General features: G+C 39.5%; 1 protein-coding gene across 1 annotated transcript in view; it reads right to left on the bottom strand.

The window, feature by feature from the left end:
• Window positions 1-2018: 2018 nt before the first annotated feature.
• LOC111594186 (fibronectin type-III domain-containing protein 3A) overlaps window positions 2019-18446 on the bottom strand; it is a 34556-nt gene continuing 18128 nt past the window's right edge. Inside the window, exons 4-6 of the mRNA XM_030224638.1 lie at window positions 10917-11089; window positions 6737-7035; window positions 2019-6668 (exon numbers count right to left, since the gene is read on the bottom strand). Of these exons, the coding sequence (XP_030080498.1) occupies window positions 2852-6668; window positions 6737-7035; window positions 10917-11089 (4289 nt within the window). The 3' untranslated portion in view covers window positions 2019-2851. The remainder of the gene's footprint in view (window positions 6669-6736; window positions 7036-10916; window positions 11090-18446) is intronic.

Raw genomic sequence — 18446 nt, 5'->3', positions numbered from 1 at the left:
TATACATATACATATACATATATACAAATACAAATACAACTACGAATACGAATACGAATACGAATACAAAATTTACATATCAAACAAAATACGATAACGTCCAACTAACAGCTAATTTACGTTATATATCAGTTAAGATTACTTAAAACCAATTTATGTTTATTGCTTTAGCTAAATATGGTAGAACAACAAAAGTGTTAACAATAAAGAATACAGAATAAAACATTTTAAGTACGCAAGTTAAGTTTTTTTATGCTGAAAATACTTTACTTAAACTAAGTTTTTACTTAATTATCTTTAATTTTTCTGCACTTTATGCTCGTTCATGAACTCAGATGAGTATATTGGCTGCGTGCAAGCCATGTGTTGGTCCATAAACTAGAAACTTCAAGTTTATATTATTACAACTTTTAAGCACTCCACTGAGTGACATGGCAAATCGGGAATATCAGAGGAACACAGAGGGACTTTACGTTATATATCCAGAGTCACAGAAAACGAGGCAAATCTGCTATAGCTTTATAGTGTTAAGACTAGACTAGACTAGACTAGAGACTTGAAATTTTAAATATATTGAATGGTGCAATATCATATCAAAATAGTTCTACGGGCAGCAAAGTGCACTCAGCCTACTTCCTACATCTATCCAAAAAAAAATATAGCCACGTTCACTGTGAGTACGGTAAGTGCGTCTATAACAACTATATCCTTCAATGTTTCAAACTTAGCTGGATCTACTTTAGGCATAGCGCTCTTTGGGTTCGTGGCAAAGATCTACTAACTTTAATCTGTGCATAAATCTTGAATAAGTTTTATTATTTGACAAATTTGGAAATGTTTCCAGGCAGGCGCAAGTTCTTGTGACGTGATGAGATCTTCTGAGTCTTGTTCTTTAGTTTTAGAATTTTTTAGTATATATTGTCTCAGCTGTGTCTGATATTAGCTAAAGACTAGTTAGCACTAGTTCCCAATATATATATATATATATATATATATATACATATATGTATTATCCCCACCATATTAAAAAACCATTAGCAGAATTTTTTTGTATATCGCATTTATTTTATATATAATTATATGTATATATAGAAACATATGCATACACATTTATATATATATATATATATATATACATACACATATTTGTGTACATACTTTTGCAAATAATTATAAATATGCATTATATATATATATACATATATATGCATATATATACATATATACGCCTGTATAATAAACAAATATATATCGACAAATAGTACAATATATAGTGCTAATATAATTATATATATATTGTATATATATATTGTAACCATTTACCGACGTAAACATACATATCTTCAGTATATATTTTGTAATTATTCATTAAATTTCATATTAAACTATGGAAAGAAACGATTATATTAATTTATTTAATTAGAAAAAATAATAATAATTGGAATATAAATCACTTTGCGTTGCATTAGGCTATAAATTTCAAATATTTTTTATCGTATGCTCTAAATAATTTTTATTTATTTATTTTTTATTTTTTATTCATATTTCATATTTCGTATTTTTTAATTTTTTCTCCATTTTTGTGTAAAAAATATATTTATGTATATATTTATATAAGTATATATTTGTTTTGTATTGTGTGTATTTATATAAACGAGCTTTTCTTTGCCTAGCTGGGCTTCTGTTGCCAAATCTTCGCAGCATCCTTAAGGATCGTTGAGACCCAACATATATGTGCCGCCTTTAACACGAGATATAGTTCATGTAAGCTCAGTTATAATTGGATTGGATTGTATGCTACGATATATCTTTTATTTATATATATTTATAGCCGCGCTATGGATTTTCGATTTTGCATTTATAATAATAATAAATTGTGTGTATAATAATTCACATGGAAAGTTAAGAGAATGAAAAAAGCGTCTGTTGTTAAATTGGCTCGAAATGGACAAAGTTTCGAACGCAACAGTTCGGAATGGGCCATGGATCTGATTGCATCCAACTGCATTTTGTTTTTATTTATTTATTTATTTATTTATTTTTTGTTTTGGCTATCCATAACAATTGTGCAGCACTAAAGTTCTTTATGCTTGCATAGTTTCATTAGTTTTCAGATACATATATATATATATATAGTTACATATGCATTTGCCAACACACACAGATATAGTAATGCCCGCTATCAGTTTTATACCACGACAGAGCATAGTCTAATAAATTCATAATTTTCGGTATTCATTGTTTATAACTTCGTTCGAAATATTTATAGTGCATAAACATACACATACATTCATGTTCAACAACAATGCGGTAAACAGTAAAAGAGGCTCTGGTAAAGGTTGTAAGAATTTCTAGGTTAAGCTTAGTTGATTTCGTTCGTTTGTTTGTTTGTTTGTTTGTTTGTTTAGTTGTATGTACATTGAGAGTTGGTTGTTGCACAAAATGCTATAGCACATATGGAGATTTTTGTGTGTAGTATACATATGCTTGTGTGTAATCGATTAAATATGCAGTTAGTCACATACCAATATACATACATACATATATGTATGTGTGTGTGTGTGTGTGTGAAGTTGTAAACAAAGAGTTCTTAAGAATGTTCATTGTAGAGCTATAATATATATAATATTGTTGACGTTGTTTAAGGAATTGTTTGTGAAAGTGTGTGGGATTATTGTTGCCTTCTTACAGATAGAGATTTAGGAGATGTACAGTTGGTTTCATATATATATATACACAGACATAAACATATATAAAAATGATAATAATAATAAGAAGATAGAAATGCGAGTGACTTGCAATCACTTTTTTGAGACACGATTTGTGAGTGGCCAGACGATCGATCGCCGAATCAGCCACAGAGCATGTGCACCAGCATTGCCACCAGGAAGGTGACGAATACGAATGAAACCACAAAGAAGACGGCCTTCTGTTGGTCCGTTAGCCGCTTCCTATTGCAGTAGAGCGCCGTCAGCCTGGAGACGAAGCGTCTGATCGTGCCGCCGTGCGGCATGATGTAGTTACTGCTGTTGCTGCTGCTGCTGCAGCTGTTGCTGTTGCCGACGCCGTTGCCGTTGCTGTTCGCGGAGCCCATGACGCCAGCGCTGGCATGCGGCAAGTGCGCATGATGCATGTGGTGTGAGTGGTGTAGATGGTGCTGGTGGTGCAAGTGATGGGCAGCGCTGCTATTGCCGCGCAGCTGCAAGGTAGACGCAGACGGAGCAGCCAGACCCGTCGAGCCCGCTGGCTCGCCAGGGCACGCCTGATGATGCTGCTGCTGCTGATGATGGTGATGATGATGATGGTGATGATGATGCAGCGGATCGCCACAAGCATTGAAGCTAGCTGCAGCCAGCTCATGTTGCAACCGTCCGATTGCCTGAGCATCAGCTCCAACACCACTATTGCCGCTGATTGCCGAAGCACTCACCGAACGCATGTGCACACTGTTCGCGTCCGAGTGCTTGCGGCTGGAACGCTGCGTCGTCTGACTTGGCACTATGGCCGAGCCGTGCAGATGATGACAGGGCGCTGAGCTGGCGTCCAGCTCTTTGGGCACTTGATAACGCAGTGCCATCGACGTCTGGCCATGGAACAGCTCGCCGCCGCTGGTCACACGCACCGGGCACACGCGAAACTGGTAGCAGGTGCCCGCCACAAGATTGTCTATGGTGAACTTGGTCTCTGGTCCGCGGTACAGCTGTCGGTAATCCAGGTTGCTTAGCGCTACGGGCGCCGCATTACTGCTGCTGGTGCTGCGCGCCTTGGGTGAGTTGGAAGTGTCCGAGTCGGATGAGACAACGGCGTATTGCAGCTCATACTCGACGCGATCGTTGAAACTATTCTTCGAGTGCTGCCACTCGAGAGTCAATTGCACTAGCGGCTGGCTCGCCTGGTCCAGCAGGCAGACGCCTTCGTGCACCACTCGCGGCGCCTTAATATTGGCCGGCAGCGTAGCGCCCGTCTCGAATACATACTCCTCCGAGTACTCGCCGTCGCCGGCGCGATCCGTATGCGCATAGATGCGGAATGTATAGCTGCTGCGCTCCTGCAGTTTGTGTATCTTGCACATGCAGTTCGTGCCCGAGTAGACCGTTTGGAATTGCTTGGCCCTTGCCACATACATCTCCACGTAGTACTTGGTGAAGTCTGCGCTGCTGCCACTGAGTGCGCCTGGCGCAACAGCTGAAGCAGAGCCCGTCTTGCCGCTCTCGCCCCACTTGAGCTTCAAGTAATTGTGTCCAGAGCCGCTGCACTCCAGCCGCGGCGGGGCTGGCGGTGCTGGCTGCGTCGTCAGCTTGACATAGGTGCTAAAGAGTCCACTGCCAATCGCATTTACCGCCTGCACACGGAACTTGTAACTCGTCTCGGGTGTCAGGCCGCCCACCGTATAGCGCGTGCAGGCGTCAGGCGTGGCAATAGTTCGTTCGCCGTACTCAATGTTGTAGTTGCTGATGTCGGCGCCATGTGACGCTGGCTTCGTCCAGTTGAGGGTGACTTCCTGTGCGGTGAACTCGTAGCCCAGCATCTGTGGAGCGCCCGGCACGGCGGCTGGCGTCGCTACGCACACAGCATCCGTTGCGGGCCCAGCACCCGCCGCATTGCTGGCCAGCACGCGCAGGTAGTAGCGTGTGTAGGGCGACAGATTGCGCAGCTCCACCAGAGTCTGTGGGCCTTGGTAACAGCCATGGAACTGCGTGCTGGGCGGCTCAGCCTGCGGCTCATCCAGCTGCTGGCTGGCGCTCTGCAAGCTATAACCACTCACAGCCGAGCCGTTGAGCTGCGTCGGCGGCTTCCAAGTGACGGTCAAATGTGTCGCCGACTTGACCACAACTTCCAGCTCAGTGGGTGCACTGGGCGGTGCTGCGGCAGCCTCAAAGCGCAGCCACTGCGACCAGTTGCCGGCGCCGATGCGATTGATCGCCCTCACTTGTGCCTCGTAGACACCACCCGGCGACAGCTGCTGCGCCACAAAGTAGTCTTGCTTGCCGCGATACACGATTTGCGGCTGTTCTTTTGCGTCGAGGCAACGCAGTTGCGCCTCAAATTCCAGAACAGGTGCGCCGCCATTGTTCTCCGGCTGGGCTAGCCTTAGGAGAGCTGCGTAGGGCGTTGGTGGCGCATCGCAATGGGGCTGTGGCGGCGCGGCTGGTGGCACTGCCTCTGTGGTCACATGCCCGATCTCCGAGAAGGGACTCTGTCCGGCGGGACCCTCGCAGCAGACACGCAACTGATAGGTGATGCCTGGCTGCAGTCGCTCGCACATCGCTTCCGTTTCGCTGCCGGAGTAAATGCGCTCGAAGCTGGGTCCCGCGCTCAGTTCCAGATGATAGCGTAGTATATCCGAGCCGCCGGTGTCGGCTGGCGGCTCCCAGCGCGCCTTGAAGTGTGTGCCGTGTATCTTGCCCTTGGCATGTGGCTTGCCCGGCCGGCCGGGCCGTTCTGCAGCCGTGCTGTAGGTAACCTCCGAGGACCAAGGCGAGACACCAGCATCATTCTCCGTGCGCAAACGGAATTGATAGTTGGTGGCGCGTCGCAGTTGCAGGCACTCATAGCGGGTCTCGCCACCTTTGTAGCTGTTCAGGTAACCGTGTCCGGACTCGGCATCCTGCAATTGCAGCAGAAAGTCGCCGTCCTGCGAACGCCGCTCCCAGACGAGCTGCAGCGAGCTCGCGCTGCACGCTTGCAACTGTGGCGCCATCGGCGCCGTGGGCGGATTGCCAGCTGTGCTGTAGCTGCTCACTTGCGAGTAGGCCGACTGGCCGATCTCATTGACGGCAGCCAAGCGGAAACTGTAGACCGTTGTCGACTGCAGCTTGTTGAGCAGATAATGCTTGGCCTTGATTTTGGCCAGCTCCGTGAACTGCAGCGCATTGCCACGGCCCTCGTCATAGTCCAGCAGATAGTATTGAATGGGCGCGCCATTGGCGGCCGGCGCCGTCCAGCGCAGATTGATGGAGCTCCTTGTGCGCGACACTAGCTTCGGCGGCAGCGGCTGGTCGGGCTCACAGGCCGGCGTCTTGAACTCGGTGGGCTCGCTGACGCTGCCCTGCAGCTGCTGATAGTGCACCTGCAGCCGCACCAAATACTCCTGCCCCGGCTGCAGGTCTTGCACAATGCACTCGTACGCCTCGCCGCGGTACAAGCTCTTGTACTTGCACTGCTTGCCCGTGTCGCTGAGCAGCACTTGGTAGCGCAGATCCCGCACGTTGACCAGCAGCGCGTCCGTAATGGTTGGCGGCACCCAAATGATCTTGGCGGCGCGTGAGCTGACATCGATTACCTCCGGCTTGTCAATGGCCGAGATCTGCTCGACGATCAAGGCCTGGTAGTCCTCCTCATCCTCAGCTGCCACGCTGGACGTGTCCTCGCCGTCCTCGGATGTGCCCACTGAGCTGGCACCGCCCACACTGCTGCGCGTAGCTGCCGCCAGCTGCTGTCCCGCTGCTGCGTTTGCCACGTTGGCAACGTTGCGTTGCTGCTGCAGCTGTGGCTGCGGCTGTTGATGCGCCAAGTGACGTCCACGCACATGGCTGTGCATGTGGTTGTTGTTGTGCTGATGCTGGGCTACTGGAATGTTGTTGTTGTTGTTGCTGCTGTTGCTGTTGTTGTAATGCCCATTGATGTCATTGCGACGGGGAGAGGGCGAGTGCGTGGGCGTGGACATGCTGGAGTCTGGAGAGCAAGGGAATCCGTTTAATTCAATATATTTGCCATAAATAAATCATTATAGTACTCACTCAGCTCACGCTGCTTCTCCAGCTTGCGCAGCAGCTTCGTATGCTGTCGCTGGCTGCGCTCGTCTCTGTAATTGGGTGGCGATGGCGAGTGCGGGGAATGTAGATGCGTCTGTGACGTTGGCGGCGCAGCACCGACGCCGACGCCAGCTGTCGCCGCGGCTTGCTGCTGGGCGCCCGACTGCGGCGGCGGCGGCGGTGGCATATGATAATGCGGCGGCCCATTGCCCGTCGGCCCTGGCCCGGGCGGATAGCCGGGCAGCGGCGTATAGAAATGCGATGTGCCATTGCTGCTAATCTGAAAGCGAATGGCAAACGGCTTAAATAAAGCTGCGAACAGTCAAATTTTACGCAAAATAAATACAAATTCTGTAGTTGTCGACGTGGTCGTTGTTGATTTAATCTTTTGCGGCTTCATTGCACACTGACGCTGCCAGCAGTATCCACGTCAATGAAAAGAAATAACTATAAATAAACCTACGCGAATGTTCTTTTTTTTATTTCTGCTGATAAACAATCGCAAAACTACACAAAAACCACAATCTCATCGCGGGCGAAATTTCTAATCATTGCTAATTGGTTGTTTGACTTATGTCGCTCAAAAATTTTCTAATTATTTTTAACTTTTAATTATTTAGCTGAATTTTATGTTCTTTTTCTATAAATTAAATGATAAACAGTATCTGTTAAAACACTATTAACACGCTGTTATACTCAAGTGAGTCTGCAAAGAATGTTTATAGTAGAATGACAGCTCATGCTCAGCTTGTTGTGCTCAAATACGAGTGCTAGCGAATGCTTGTAATAGGGTAGTAAGTGAAATATGTGTGTGCAAACATAGTTGAGTTAGTCTGAATTTTTTTTAATAGAATGTATACGTCTTTTAATTGTTTATCTTAAACAATGTTTTAACCTCAACAATAGAAACTGTAATGAAACTAACTATCGATAAGCATCTGCCTTTATAAATAACCCATCTGGCAACGCTACTCTGCAAACACTTAACAGTTAAGCAGTGTTTAAACGCTGCGCGCGCATTTGCGGTGCAAAGCGAAAATTTAAATCGTTGTGACAAATTGCTCAATTAGAAGACAAAACAACATTTATGACAAGTCTGACGAAACAATATAATAAACACACATTGCATAAACCGGTTATTCCTGGCAATGCAATTTACAAAAATGCAAACGTTGGCAATTTTTTGGTACAGATCTTTACCACAGTCAGACGGGGGAATACCCTGTAATATGAAAAGCTATATTTCTGTCGATTTAAAGCAAATACTTAGTCACTTAGTTTGACTGCATAGATACACATAAACAAAGATAGTGCAAAATATTTATACTATATATTTTGTTGCAAAATATATAGGATATATAGATATGCTCTGCAGAGGTATAAAAAAGCCATTTGAATTAGCATACAATCAAGTGATAATGATATTGCGCAAATACAACGGAAGCTGGCTTTCGCCTTAGTAAATTTGTTGCTGAAAATTTGGTGGAGAATTCCAAAGTTAAAAAAAAAAACAAAGAAACAAAACTTTGTGCACAGCTGAGTCGAAGGTTAAGCACACTAGAAGGCATATAACTATAGAAAACCGACGGCTAAATACCCCAAGAAGCATATCAAGTACAAAAATTTAGCAAATATCAGTTGGGTTTATAGTCAAACTAATAGAATATGGCTAAAAGCTATCAGCCTACGTAGAGTGCGCTTCCCTTAATAACAGAGTTAATAAATTCTATTTACATTTATTATATATTAAAATATTATTTATGTTGCATTAGTTTTAAATTTTATAAATATCTTTTATTATATTGCGCGCAGAAACTAAAATACCCACGCAAAGAGAGGGTATTCTGAAGCGCCGTCACTTTTATTTCAGCAGCTAAGCGTGACGCTCTTTCTGCTGCTCTACATATGACTCCGGAAGTTGTTGGCGCTGCAATATTTAAGTTTTAGTTTATTATAATGCCACTAGCTGACGGCTGTTGACGGCAGTTACCTATACAATCTAGTTTTGTATCTATGTGGCTATGTATATTTGTATCTATGTGTTTGTATCTGTATCTAGACATATATATTATTATATTATATATATATATTTATCTTTGTATCTATGTAGCGTTGTATCTTTGCATCTGCATCTATCAATATATTAATAAATATAATTATTTATGCCTTTTTCTTTGTAATTGTTTAACTAACAATTAGAAAATCGTTGTATTAAGCCTATAGTTAACTTTAAGCGTATTATAAATTTTCAATTAATAATAACAAATAAATTAGAATTTATTTAAACGAATTCAATGCCAATCACGAATTGAGTTGCTTCCACTTTATATCTCACTAACTCGATGCAAATCAGAATTATTATTCCGATAAGAAAAGTTATCTAATATTATGCTAAATATTTGTTTGTGCTTTTGCTTCATTTAAATTGTATTAATTTAATGGTTTATTATAATACTATTAATAATAAAATATTTAAATGTAGTTTAATATTTCATTGTAATAATATTAATAATAAATATTTAAATGTGATTAAATATAATTTAATATTTTGTTATTTAAATGTAAATTAATATTTCATTATAATAATAAAATATTTAAATGTAATTTAATATTTCATTGTAATAATAAAATATTTAAAAGTAATTTAATATTTCATTGTAATAATAAAATATTCAAATGTAATTTAATATTTCATTATAATAATAAAATATTTAAATATAATTTAATATTTTATTATTTAAATGTAATTTATTTCATTATATATTATTATTATTATATATTATTTCATTATAATAATAAAATATTTAAATGTAATTTAATATTTCATTGTAATAATAAAATATTTAAATGTAATTTAATATTTCATTGTAATAATAAAATATTTAAATGTAATTTAATATTTCATTATAATAATAAAATATTTAAATATAATTTAATATTTTATTATTTAAATGTAATTTATTTCATTATATATTATTATTATTATATATTATTTCATTATAATAATAAAATATTTAAATGTAATTTAACATTTCATTGTAATAATATTAATTATAAATATTTAAATGTGATTTTTTTAAACTTAGTTCCGTTTCGCCTCTCGATCGCTTATCGCTTCGTTTGCACTCGCAATTTTCTATTGTATTATTAATCTGAGCTGCTGCTGCTGCGATTGTTGCATTGACGACACGAAACAGCAAATTAGCAAATGCCTGGGTTAAGCCCGCTGCTTAGTTCCAGGAAAGCCTCAACTGAATCTGGTTTGCGCAATAAAAAAATTTATTACGTACGTAATTTACTCTATACACAATGCAAACAAAGCGAGCATATTCGTGTGAGGCCCTAAGATTCATATACAGCTTGAGATAACATTATTTATCTGCCTGTTTGAACGTAGTCAGAGATCTGAATTATTTCATATTGAAGAGAGCAACAAGTACAGATAACTAGTTACAGGGTATCTATATGCCCATACGCCTTTTCGTATTTCGCATTTCGCTTGAAAATAAAATTTGCATTGGCAATTGTTATTGTTTGTGTTTTGTATTATAATTGGCGCTCAATTAGTAAGAAATTTGATGTTTTTGATAATGAGAGGCGAGAAGCAGCCCAATTGATTGACCAATTGACCAACTGAACAACTGAACAACTGACTGACTGCCGACAGAAGACCTCTACTCAGCCTAGTCAATAAGAGCTGGCTTAAAGCTGCTGCATTTGTTAGCTACAAGTTTGGCTTACAAAATTCCAATAGAAACTTATCAAATTAAAGCATTTCATTGTGGAATTTTGTATATCCATGAGGCCACTTGAGCTGCTAATAGTTGCACACAAATGTTTTATAATTATTGCATTTTTCCCAGTAGAGAAATAGTGTAACTGAGTGCGAATGAGCTTGGAAATTCTAGACTGCATGTAGAGCACTCATTAGAGAAATTTGTATGTGTTGGGAATTCTGCTTCAATTTAATGAACTGCGCTACACTTTGCTGATTCAGTTGTAGTGGATTCGATGAGTTTCGCTAATGAGTGAGTTGTATCTTTTGCTGAATCAGTGAACGAGTTGAGCATTTTGGGTCAATGGCAGTCGCTCTGGCCAGCCTTTGGGTAACTTAATCAAATGCAAACACCTGAATGGGTACTTAAAATTATTGTTACTTACGAATGGCGCTGCATGCAGATGTCCCTGGCCGGTGTGCAGCTGCTGGTATTGCTGCGGTGGCAGCACCACATGCGTCAAGGTTCCGTTCTCATTCACATAAGGCGGCACCTGCACCGGCATCGTCATCGTCGGCGGCTGCCGGTTGTGGGAGACCATTTGAACGGCCGTTGGACCTATAAAGATAGCACGAAGGAAAGTAAAGGTTTAGTGCACAATCAAACCGGGCTCCAAGGCTGTGCAGTGCGTTAAGGATATCGTTAATGAAGCAAGTCCATCGTCATCGGAAAAGTGCTTTAAAACTTTTACGCGCTAATCTGCTTTAGCTCTGTCGTTCCACATTATGGCAAATAAATTCTTAAATAACTTTGCACTTTTCTTATGAATATTTGAGTACTTAATCAGGAACTTATAGCTATAAGCAAGAATAAGGGAATTGTTCTAAGAGTCTTAGAGAGAGTTAAATTTAAATCTTATATTGCTGCATTAATTTCTTGCATTGTTTAACTGCTCAGCATATAAATATTCGTAGAGCTCGGGCTCTGACCTAATCAGCCGTAAAAAGCAGACGCGCATAGCCAGCCGTACTTCAACTGCGACTCCATTACACGTTTGCCTCCACCACTTAGGTGTAAAAATGTCGGTTTAGTGCGTTGAGGCATGCCGTTGCAAAGTAAAATTCATGATAGTCGATAACGACTGCGACGGCGACTGCAACTGCTCAAAATGCAATCCATTTAAAATGCAGCGAATGTCTGTCTGAATGTTTATCTTAGTGAAGAAAGTGCACGACTTGAATATACTCTGACCACACAGACAACAGAGAGTCGCGTAGATATATAAAAATATTTCTAGAGAAAGCTTTTTGATTAAACATCCTAATAATATATGAATCACTTAAACAGAAATTTATTTATGAATGAGTTTGTTTTTTTTGAAATTGGTTGGTGAGAAGTTGTAATATTTTGGGGTTTTTTTTTTGTGAATTGCGCCTTAACCCACATACACCATTTATTGACTCTAAATATCCGCTTGGAAGAGACAGCGATTTATGGTTTCTTTGCACAAGCTATTATACCCATTTCTTTATAGAGAAAAGGGTAGAAAAATTGCCAAAAATTATGATTTCTAATTTAGATATATATATAGACTGATAGATATTATATTTATATATATGCCAGCATTACAAATATGCCCTCAGCAAGAGTATAAAAGCTGACTAGACACATTGAAAGTGTTAAAAAGCAGCAGGGGTTTGTGTAGCGGGGATTGGGAATCGGGAATTTCCGTTGCGGGTGGAGACGCGGTGGAGCTTACCATTTGGCCAGCAGACAGTAAAATGCCAGCCCGAGCGGAGTGTTTGCAACTAAACTGAAACTTAATTAATGCTAAACAGCTTAACGGCGCACCAAGCTGCCTGGCCGTATAACGTTGGTATTCATTTGGCAAGCAAATCTTGCAAGGTAGTTAATTAAAGGGAACTAAACCCGTCTTCGCACCCACATACTTGCGCAGGTAACACAATCCCGAACTTAGTGACAGGTGTGCTTTTGTCTTTTATAATAATATTTTAAATACTAAAATTGAAATTGTTAATTCGAGAGGCATTGCAAGTTCTAGTTAAACGCATTGATATTAAGTAATTGCAAAAAGTATTTCATGACAAATGCGGAAACAAGTTTAATATTTCGTTATCAACTGTACAAATGCAGCTGTGCACGGATTCCCCTCGTATAAAGTTTGGCTTGCCCTCCGCTGGCAGCTGGCATGCCTTTGCGCTGAGTCGCAAAACATCTGCAAAGCTCAATTATTCCAAATCATTGGCAATGAAATCATGGCTTGAGCAATTGCCAAAACTAATTTTAAAGTCTATAGACACTGAGGTACTGAAGTACTTGATTCTCTTAATCTCTATGACCACGACTCGGAATATTTGTCGGCTTTTATTGATGTAAACTAAATATACTTTACACTATCAAAAGAAGTAGATAGCTATCTATACTCACTGCGCCCTTTGCACTAAGTCATTGGCCCAACTGTTAGTAAATAAAGTTAGTTTAATTAATGATTAGTTAGTTGCCACGATATACCCTGGCTATAGGCAACAGCCTTGTTTAATGAATCATCAAACCAATTTTTAGCGTAAATATTTTCAAATAAGTTTAGCTCCGGGGCATAGGTTAAACATTCATTAACAACACTTGCCTATTTATTTATTTATTTAAGTCAATATTAAGCTTGAGTGAAATTCACTAAAACTAAATTTTAAGTGAGCTCACTTTATGAGTCACAGCACTGCATGAGTAGCTGTCACAGTAGAAGCTACTGTGTTTGACTTAAAGAGGAAGAAGTTCCAATCGGCAAGCTAGACATATGTACATATCTATATCTAGATTATATATATATGTATAAATATATATATATATATATTATTCAAACGACAGGAGCTTATCTTCTTGAACTCTGTTTCTGTTGCATGAAAAAGAGTTAAGCTCTCTACTGCTTTCGTTTCCTTACTGAAATATGTATTTTTTTAATTATAATTTTCTACATTTTTTTTTTAAATTTACATAATTTTCATATATTTTAAATTAAATAAAATATGCATTTTTTCTTATTGTTATAATGTTGTAATTATTTCCTCTTCTCCCCAACTCTCAACATCGATTCTTATCGATATTTAATAAATTACGATGACATATTTGGACCAATTTCCTATAAGATCACGCCGGACAGGTCCACTCATGCAGCAATTGAGGCAGTGGCAAAAACAGATGCACAGCTTCATATTATTCAACTGGCTCTGTTTGGCAGGATTTAAGTTTCGCTGATGACTTAATCGACTTTTACAGCTTGGTGTATGCATTCGCGTAAACATTGTTGCCACTTCTTGCATGCAACTGAGTTGCAAGCAGATCAGCAACTTGCGTGCAATATAAATTAATGGGTTTTGCCTACCAAAAACTTGTCAAGTTTAATGACGATGATTGCTGCTCTCTCTCTCTCTCTCCCTCTCTCCCCCTCTCTATCTTTGCATGCAAAGTACTCTAAGGAGCTGTTACAATCTAAATTGCAGCTGCCATTTTGATAACGTATATCTTGAGACGTATATGCATATAACTGTTTGACAGCATACTAAATCCTATGAGCAGTGACATCATCATCATCATCTCCGTTCGAGTGTAGTTCTATCCACACCCATGATCAGAGCCAGATATGGCCTCACCCTGACCTCGTTAAGTTGCCGCATTTGCGAGTGCCCATAAAAAGTTGAAAGATTTGCAGGCAACACAGGCGTCTGCTTGCCAACTCTAAAGATGTGCGGTCAGGAAATGGGATTGAGTTGCCCGAGTTGCCTGCGTTGCCTGAGGTGTCCCCACACAACGCTGTGATTGCATAACTGTAAAAAAGTTGAACGTTTGTCTGTCTGACCTTGTCCCGTGCACCACAGCCAGCCGCACGCCTTTGCATTGGAAAGGTAGCAGAGCAGCCAGCAGCCAGCAGCCAGCAGCTCTTGCCACACAGATATAGTACTACGGCCATTTCGAATGGCATTCAAAAGTTTTGCCAGCAATCGCTAATTGAAAGCGCTCTTGAGTTTTCCACTTGCACTTGCACTTACACTTGGCTACACTTCGAGTGCGACTAAATTCATTCACATTATTTTAGCGTCGTTTACCTGGAGGCAACAGCAAACACAAGATACGAGAATTAAAACTCTCAAGTCCTCAATGATGTTAGAAGGAATGATGTGAAAATCGATACTCAGTTGAGTTTCCATGAATACAGCTTTGGTTCCATGGAATATTTTTCCAAAATTCCATTAGCAAAAATATTTCGTTTATGAAATCTGTCGTAAACTAAACAAATTTCCAAAAATTTCCAAGTAAAGTCTATGCTTTTAGCCTTAGATCTGCATGCCATTTGTCGTTCTTTGTTCTGTGATTTCCAGACAAATATGAATTGAAGACATAAATAAACCTTTAGTTGTTGCTCGCTTATTAAGACAACTTTTTGTCGCTCTTTAGTGTAGCAAAATTATGAAAATCCATTCATATTATCATATATATTTTTATTGATAAATGTTCAAAGATTAGCAAAATTTCTTAAGCATCCATTTCTGTTCCGACAGTTGAGCCTTACCATATGCGAAAGATAAAAAGCTGTCATAAATAGCTTAAGACTGTTTTCAAATTAATTACAAATTCCCAACTCAACAATGACAAATTTTGTTATATGTGTGTGACACTGAGCTAAAAAAGTGTACTTATTAAGAGCACTTGTTTGAGTTTTAACTTTTGTGTCGAATATTTTTTATTTAAGTCTAAAGTGGTACACCTGTAAGCTGCATATGCAAGGTAAGTTAAAGATGGAAGTAGCTTTTTTCTTAAAAAAATCATTAAGCGACAGTATAGCTTAGGCTTCGATAAGTCGCTTTCAAAGCTTAATCATATTGTATATGCCATATTTTAGTGGTTAGAAAAAGCAAATCATCAGCAGCGACAAAGCCAAAAAAAAAAGAAAAAAAATCAATTGAAGCATATATAACATGCAACACATACATAGATATATATATATATACATATATATCTCTAGTATGTAGAACTGCGAATATAGAGAATTAAGAGAATGGCACTCAGCTTGTCAGCGGGCTGAAGTAGGATATGAACTGTATTCTGCTAAGTGTAAGAGAGGCAGAGCGAGCGAGATAAAAGTTGGTACAGTTACAATTTTTAATGCACGTTGCATGTGTGTTGCCACTTCCTACGGCCCCGTTCGTCATCCCTTCAAACAGTCATCGCTCCACAGCCGTACCGCCCCGCCCCGCCCCGCCCCGCTTATCTTAAGTAAGTTCTGTTGTTTGATGCCAATTTTTTGCATTGCTTCTCCTTTTTTGTCGGTTGTTGAACCCGCTTGGGCGCTAGGGCCATAAGTGGCCCTAGCCAAGAGTACCAGCAGTGACAACAACAACAACAGCAGCAGCAGCAGCAACAACAATGAGCAGAGTAACAGAAAATAAATGAAAACTGCGCTGCCATTCCGGCTGCAGTTTTTTCCACCAGAGTCAAGAGAAATACGACGAAATAAATAAAATGCGTTCAAAAGACACATAAAATATGTTCAAATAATAAGCACACACACACGCACTTACACACACACACACAGCAGTTAGTTGCTGGGCGCCATTTTTATATGTACATGTGCATGTATGTGTGTGTGTGTGTGTGTGCATCTACATATATAGCTTGAGATTTATGCTTGCATAATTTAAATGTTGTCAACTAATATTGTTTAATTTCCAAGTTTGTAGACTATTTTATGTGTTGTCTCTGCCCATTTTTGGCTCCAGCACATTTGCCGAACGTATTCAAAGACTATTAAAAAAAAACCAAAAAAAAAACACAAAGACACAGAATTCGCAACACGTGGAATGCTGGCCAAAGGTAAGCCACAGCTTTGCAGCGGCCGCCTGTCTAGGTTATTCACGCGTCTGGCGACAAGGTCACATCCAGCTAAGCGAGATACACGAAAATACCGTCAACAGCTCAGCTAAAGAATTGGCCAAAACAAAATACCTTTAACACCTGCCTAAGCACTTGTTGCGCTCGTTCACGAATTTAAAGCAATTTAAGGATTTCATTCACAGTGAAATTCGATTTATATATGAAGATAAATATAAAGATACAAAAATTATAGAGACTTTAGAGTACTCTAGGGGTGAGTGACTGACTAGAAGAATACCTCAACTCGATGCAGAGCAGATGAATGATAATAATAGGAAGCAGCTAACACATAATATAAATAAAATGCGTGCAATATATATAAATGAGAGCTTGAGGTCTTATAGCTTTGAAGAATTGCGTGTTCATATGGAAAACAGGTGCACAAGGCTTGAACAAATTTATATATTTAAAAACTTTTATAGAGAATAAATAAATATTTTGCGTACAACGTAGTTAGTCGTCTTGATCGAGTGACTAAATTAAATTAGGCTTTAAACTTAATAAATTTATAAAGGATCAGCTTAAAGACTAAATAAAATAGATTAAAGCCTAGCTTTTAATGGAATTACATTCCTATTAATCGTGGCTACTATAAGCCACAAATACGAACGACTAGATATTTGCTTAAATAAATGCAAATCTTTATTATTTATGATTATTAGACATACTAAATTAGATTGCTTCCTAGTATAAGATTAAATAAGACAGATTTCTTGCTCATGCTAGAACATTAAATGAAATAAATAAATATATATATATATATATATATATATATATATATATATATATATATATATATATATATATATATATATATATATATATATATATTCATATATATATATATATATATAAATATTCATATATATTCACTTATGTACAGTATAAAGCAATTAAATCTGTACATATAATATGTATCTAGAGACGTATGGATAGGTAGCTAAATGTCGGCATTGCTGATTGTTCAAGAACTGGTTGGGCACTCACGATGACATTTTCGTGCTTTAAGAGCCCTCATAAATTTGAGCTGAAGAAAAAACTTGTTTTGCTTGAAGAGCAGATCCATATGCAAATAGCATCAGAAATGCTCAAGCGTGAGTCAGAGGCAGCGAGAAATCAACTGTTTCAGTAAGAGATAGACAGAGGGAGAGAGCGAGCAAGTCGAGCAAGTGCTTAGAGAAATAATTATCATACAGTTAATTACAAAATTACAAAGGTCAGGGCTCGCTAGACCAAAAGTGGCTAAGGGCAGGTCGCGTTTAGGTTGCACATGCTTGAGACCTTTAATTAAGTTATTTACAGTCATGTTTTAGGTAATGTTAATGTCATTATAAAATAGTTTGTTCACTAACCTCATAAATACCCCATAAATTCCACTGGTATTTCAATGAAATTTGATGTGAGTTTTAGATGGAATCTTGAGCATATATAAGGGAATCAGTTAAGCATTATATATATTATATAATAGTGAATCGGTATCTATTATAGATTATAGTGCAGTAGAGTCTTCAGTTGTTGTTTCTACTGCAATATTATTAAATCCTTTCTAGTAATATCTAATATATCCATGAGTACATATCTCTTAGAGCTAGAGTGAACTAGTTACTTGGCATTTAGCACAATGAGAAGTTCACTGTTGATAAGAGCAGTGGCTGCTCTGGACTATGTGGGCATGTAAAGTATAAACTACGCCAATTCAATTTAGAGATGCCTGCCTCGAAAAATGTGTTCCACTGCTTCGCACAAAGCGGCAATCTCGGCTAGCACTTTTTGAGGAAGTGGGTCATAAAAGCATGCTCAGCATTCTTATAATTATAGCTTGCTATGCATACGCCATGGCGAGGGCGACCGCGCCCCGGGAGCAAATTCCATTAGAAGTCTAGCCTGAGTCCAACACGCACTTAGTGCCATTTCCTTTGCAAGTTTATTCGATTAACTACAATCAGTGCAGAGCCGGAGGGGGAGAGTGGCGAAAACATTGTTGTAACACAAACAGAGTTGGGGCTGGGGTTGGGGTTGGGGTTGGGAT

Source organism: Drosophila hydei, unplaced genomic scaffold (assembly GCF_003285905.1).
Source record: "Drosophila hydei strain 15085-1641.00,03,60 unplaced genomic scaffold, DhydRS2 tig00008116-arrow-pilon, whole genome shotgun sequence".
Lineage (NCBI taxonomy): Eukaryota > Metazoa > Arthropoda > Insecta > Diptera > Drosophilidae > Drosophila > Drosophila hydei.
Note: the sequence above shows the minus strand (reverse complement) of the source record. Positions and strands in the feature narration are given on the sequence as shown.